The sequence below is a fragment of the Eschscholzia californica genome, unplaced genomic scaffold (assembly GCF_041429995.1).
Source record: "Eschscholzia californica isolate CP2 unplaced genomic scaffold, dmEscCali1.0.p SCAF_3, whole genome shotgun sequence".
In the NCBI taxonomy this organism is placed as follows: domain Eukaryota; kingdom Viridiplantae; phylum Streptophyta; class Magnoliopsida; order Ranunculales; family Papaveraceae; genus Eschscholzia; species Eschscholzia californica.
In genome coordinates, this window is record NW_028238420.1 from 42181317 (window position 1) to 42187385 (window position 6069).

Here is a 6069-nt window from a genome sequence, read left to right on the forward strand (position 1 = left end):
TTTCTCTTGCTTAGAGCAGTATAGACCTCCATGTATGCCCTCGGCCTGACTTGATGAAATAACAGAATATGCTGCTACTTACCACAAGGGCACGCAAGATGTCCCTATCCAGTATATAGAATCCTCTCCTATGTGAGCAGGATCGAAACTCTTCAAGATATGATTAGTACCAAAACAATATTGTAAAAAACATCAATCAAGTGTTAGTGAGAAAGCTAAGCAAAAACCGAAACAGTATCCAAATAACCAACTGAAAAAATGCATTCAAAACAACCCATCCTTAAAATGGGACAAAATATGAGTTTCAACAATAACTAAAAACTAGGTTTTTGTTCTAAATCCAAAAGAAGGAGAGATCATATCCGGATCAAGCAGGAGAGACGAGATGAGAACTTCTATTTTTCTTGAATGAACAAGAATCTCAGGTTATGGGTCATAGCTACTCAGTTCTTCCTGGCCTTTTTCGCTCCGTTCTTTCCGCTTTTTTTCTCAGGTTCAGGAATGTCTTCTTCCAGTTCATTGCTAGCTGTGACTTCTCCATCCTCAGACTTCTTATCTTTCTCTTCTGCTTCGGACTTCTCATCCTCTTTCGCCTCGGATTTCTCATCCTTCTTTTCTTCCTCTTCCACCTCAGATTTCTCATCCTTCTTCTCTGCTTCATTTTTCATCTCAGATTTCTCATCTTTCTCCTCACTGGATTTGAGACAGAAAAAATAGTATCATTAATGTCAATGAATTTTACGTTAAAATATACGTATATGGAAAGAGATTCAAAAGGTGGCATGTTAACTTACGCAACAGAAGGATCCGCAATTGGCAGTTCGCTGTTCTCGTCCTGTTCAAAAAATGGAATGGGCATATATTAGGCCAAAGTATATCAGGCACAAAAAAGAACACCCGAGTGATTCTTTACCTCGGGAGTCACAATCTCCCACTTTTGTGTGGTTAGCTTGAGGATCTCAATGTCCCCATCATCATACAGCACCTGCATTGATCGAATAAATTATGGGAGAAATTCAAATAACTGTATGAAGTTTAAGCATTAGTACAAAAGCAAAGATGTGACTTCTACATCAAAAACCTACTTACTTTGTGCTTATTAGTCATCGGATTGTAAGAATCCACTTGACCCACATAGTATCTGCAAGAACATCAAATATCTTATTAGGCTTGTGCATTTACCTACAAGAAGCATATGAAGAGATCTGAATTGGATAACAGGTATCGAACAATGTGAAGTGGCTAAGTGGGGACATCAATCATATTAAGGGGTAAGACCTACTTATAAAATTATGGTACAGCGAAAATCGTTTAGAAGATGAAATATGGTACAGCAAAGATGAAACATGATAAGTCCTTACTGTTTGTCTTGGGGCCACCAAACTTTAATCCTATAGCCGACGATATCTTCCCCAAGTCCTTCGGGCTCTTGTACATCAGATATCTGCCATGGAAAGAGAAAACAATGCGAAAAATTCATAAGCAATAAATAAAAATGGTTCATCAGATAACTTGGTTGAAAATTAACGAGATAAGAGGATATAGAAGAAGTGACACTAAAAAACCTAAACATAAATTTCTGATAGGAGTAGTAGCAACTGACACAAATAAAGATGTTCGAGCTAAATAAGTTCCTCTGGAAAAACAAAGAGTCCATCAAGGTATATAAGATATGACATGGACAGGCAATAGGTCACGATTAAGAATCTTAAAAGACAATATGAAAGTAATAATAATAGTGTATAGATGAATGACTTTGAATACAACTTTAACTGACAACAAGAGCTCAAATTCCCGTAGCTGAAATTCGAAACTCATTTCGGTTTTATATTCTACGCAAAAACATAAAGTAAACGTACAAGAAGATATGTTTATATATGGAAGAGAAAGACCACGTACCAACTTCCGCACAGGATTGCGTTTCCTCTTCGGTCTTGTAAGAGGAGTTTTCTCCACCTCGCTTATATCTTTGCGAGATGATTTAGCAGTGTTTGGTGAAGACGTGACTCCCTGTACAGTTTTAAGTGATAAAGGAGATAAACATGAAGGTTTTGTAATCAAGCCACCATAAATTCATCAGAAGAGCAAAGCAGTAAGAAAGACAAACCATACCAAGTCAGTTAGTTCTGCCGCCGCATCCTTCTTGAATGCACGGTCATCCTTGTGGGTCTTTGTTGTTTTCCGTTTCTTTACGGCAACATCCCCTTTGAGGGGAGAAAGTTTATCATTCACAGCTTCGTCCTTCCGCTTCTTTGATTTAATTTCCTCTTTAATCGAAGAGGATTGACCCTTATTCAATTGAACTTCATCCTCTTTAGAGTGAAAGCAGACATCCTTCTTGGATTTAATCTTATTCTTCTTGGCTATGGCTTCATCCTTCTTGGATTCTTCCTCTTCAACACAAGCAGATTCCTTCTCGGATGCATCCTTCTTTTTATTTGATTTAACTCCCCCTTCAATTAAAGAGGTTTCCTCCTTCTTCCTAGGCTTAGCTTCGTGCTTTCCTTTAACTTCTTCCTTAGTGAAAGAGATTTCATCCTTACTGGATTTGACTTCAGGCTTCTGTTTCTTTGTCTTAACTTCATCTTCCACCACAGAAGGTTCATCCTTCTTAGACTCAACTTTATCCTGCCCATTCTGTGTTGTTACATTATCTTTCGCCGAAGACTGTTCATCCTGCTTCTTTAATTTGGGTTCACTTTTCCCTTTCTTTATAATAACTTCTTTAGCAGGAGAGGAATTTTCATCATCCTTTAGAATCTTTTTAACCGCCTTCTTTCTAAATACTTTAAGTGGCTTGTCTTTGGACTCTTCTACAGAATCACATATCTTCTTCACAAGATCATCTAGAGCTTTTGAATTTTTCTCTTCATTGACATTCACCTTTCCATCATGCTTTTTTCCTTTTGAGTCTTTGGTTCTCTTAGTTTCTTTAGGTGAGTCCAGCTTAGTTGGTATCTTCTTTTCATTTTCTTGAACCTCAGTTTTTTGTTCATTAGCCTCTGAGTTCATTATCTCAGAGTTCACATTCGGTTCATTAGTTTCCGCTGCAACTATCTTGGATTTGACATCTTGTTCGTTAGTCTTTGAATTGAGCGCCTCTGACTTACTATTAGGTTCATCTCTGGTAAGGGGAATGACGGATTCGGAACGGTCTTTATTTTCCACTGAACCCAATTCTTTCTTGGAGTCCTTATTCCCCTTCTTAGATGAACCAGTCTTCTTACCGGACTTGCGAGATTTTTTCGCAACAGGATCAACTACTCCAGGCTTTGCTTTAGGCTTAATCTCATCAGCCACCTGATTTATGAAGTGAAAATAAACATAACCAAGTTAAAAAAATGAACATAAAGCATTTAAAAATCGAAGGCAGTGAAAACTGGAAATCCAATAGACAGAACTACCTTTGTTGGTGCATCAGCGGAGACATTTCTTTCCTCGCCTTTAGATGTCTGGAATCAAAGAAAAATACTAGTTAGTATTGGTATCGTATCTACATCAAATGAACACATTGCCTCATCAATGGAAAAAATATTTTAAGCACCACATCATATAGCATAAATCTAAGGTAATAGTAAAACATGATTCAGTACACAGACAAGTAATATATTGGGACACCCAAGAGGAAAATCAAGGACGGAAAGAGAAAGATACATCAACCACTTCGGAAAAAAAGAAAAAAGGTTTGAAAATAAGTAATACACCCCAAAAGACGAAAGTAGTATCTACGAAACCTATACCATCATGGCCCAGAAAGAGTTTTTTAGAAGATGTTCATTTTGCATAGAAAGTTCGAAACATTGTGAGGCCCACTTTAGTTGGGTGGTAACATGTGTGTCTCTCCACTGAGGAGACCACGGTTCGAATCATTGTATCCAAAAACAACACCACATTTTATAGGGAATAAAAAATGAAGACAGTAACAATATTTTTGAAGGAAAAATGGGTCCCCATTTGGATTTGGAAATAGGTTGATGGGCCTTAAAAAGTAAAACCAAAATCAGAACTCAAATTCAGAAGAAAATACAGACTGCAATACTCAAATTAAATCCTAGTAACAACCAATTGCTGAGTGATAGTTTCTATTTCAGCCTCTGTTTTTCCTTTTGAAGAAAAGAATGAATTTGTACTGAAAACCAAGAAAAAATACAAAGAAAAAGCACACATCATACTCGAGAGATCCATGAAACAAGGATCTCTTAAGGAGAACGCAAACAAGATGACATAGCATATCAGCCTATGTTGTATCCGGGGCTAAGCGAGGTTGTGAGCTTCTCGCCTAGCCTCGGCAACCAAAATGGAGTTCTCCTTCAAATCCCTTTTATCTTAAGTGAAAAGAACATTCAAGTATGCAAGACTATTTAAGACTCAATGGGGGAAGAAAGAAAAATGGGAGCCCGTCGCCTAGGCGACTAACGTCTCAACCAAAATTTCAGATTCAGACTAATCCCCATGTTCCGGTAGATCTCAAGCTTCCAGCTCCAACTTTAGGCATCAAAAGCAAACTAATCTATCTTGCCTTGTTCTTTATCTAATCAAAGATAGATAAGGTTTAGATCTTAGTTTGATTCGATGCCTCTATCAGTTGAAAACCAAATAATGAAAAAGAAAAGGCAAACATATTACTCGAGAGATCCTCGAAACAAGGACGTATTGAGGAGAGCCCAGACAAGATACATAATATATCTGCCTAAGTTGTATCCAGGGCTAGGCGAGGTTGTGAGCTTCTCGCTAGCCTAGGCAACCAAAATGTATTTCTCCTTCAAATCCCTTTCATTATAAATGAAAAGAACATTCAACTATGCAACCCAATACAAGACTCGATGGGGAAGAAAGAAAAGAAAAATGGGAGCCCGTCGCCTTAGACGACTTATGTCTCAACCAAAATTTCAGATTCAGACTAATCCCCATGTACCATTAGATATCAAACTTCCACCTCCAACTTTAGGCATCAAAAGCAAACTAATCTATCTTGCCTTGTTCTCTATCTAATCAAAGATAGATAAGGTTTAGATCTTAGTTTTGATTCGATGCCTCTATCAGTTGAAAAGGTAAAATCTTTTGAATCAGATCTAATAGACCTTCGAAAAAATACACGAATCGGACCACGCTTATAGGATCTAAATCAATCCAAAACTTAGAACAACCAAAGCTCATTTCTCTTTTCAATTTTGAAACGTTATTTTCAGATCGGAAATCACAAATCAAAAGAAACAAAATCAAGGAAAAACTATTGAGTAAATCATAAGATTCAAAGATCCCAAAGTTTCTAGATTGAAAAACATTTTCAAACTTCACAAATGCATGTCATCTTTTCATAAAATTGAGTATATCTTATACTGATTTTAGAATCACAAAGACCCATTCAATCAACAATCAACTCCTCAGAGAGACTTAAAATATAACCCAAAACAAAGAATCAACAAAACCACAATAAAAATCATCACTTTCAAGTAATCAACTCTAATAAGACATAAAACAAATCAAACATGGGATAGGAGTTTACTTTCAAAATGGTTTCCTCCTCTGTTGATGAGGCCTTAAGAACTTCTCTCTGAGCTTCTCTGTTTTCATTTCTCTCTGCCATCTCTGTATACAGCTGCAAGCAAAGATTAAAACCCTAGAGATTAAAACACAATAAACAAAATCAAAAGCTAGGGTCCTATTATAAACAACAAAAACAAGAATGGGTATTTATAATCTCTCACCTATTGATGTTCTTCTTCGGTTTTATCACAAAAGTTTTGGGTTTCTCTCTCTTTCTCTCTCTTTATCTGTGGGTGGTTTTTTCTCAGTCTAAAATCACTTGGATTATGTGCTCTTTATAGGCATCATCGTCTTGTTCAAGTGATGCCAACGAACACATAGAGATGAGTTGGAATCAAAATTTTCTGACTCACTAGAAACGTTTTAGAAAAGGAAGAAACAGATGAATCCCACTCGGATTCTTACCTAATTAATGAATTTAATTCTGGGTTTCCTTTAAAACCCATTTTGATTTTGTGTTCTTAGTGATTGATTTCTGGGTTTTGAAATTGTGTGCTTTGATTTAGTTTCCCAGATTGACAC

General features: G+C 36.7%; 1 protein-coding gene across 1 annotated transcript; it reads right to left on the bottom strand.

Annotated features, from left to right (window-relative positions):
• Nucleotides 1–243: 243 nt before the first annotated feature.
• LOC147550463 (uncharacterized) lies at nt 244–6069 on the bottom strand. The gene is made up of 10 exons (XM_086669221.1): nt 5709–6069; nt 5507–5599; nt 3405–3452; nt 2113–3300; nt 1900–2010; nt 1362–1444; nt 1090–1141; nt 914–985; nt 795–835; nt 244–693 (listed from the first exon to the last, which is right to left on the bottom strand). The coding sequence occupies exons 2-10, from the start codon at nt 5585–5587 to the stop codon at nt 444–446; spliced, it is 1926 nt and encodes a 641-aa protein (XP_086525347.1). The 5' UTR covers nt 5588–5599; nt 5709–6069; the 3' UTR covers nt 244–443.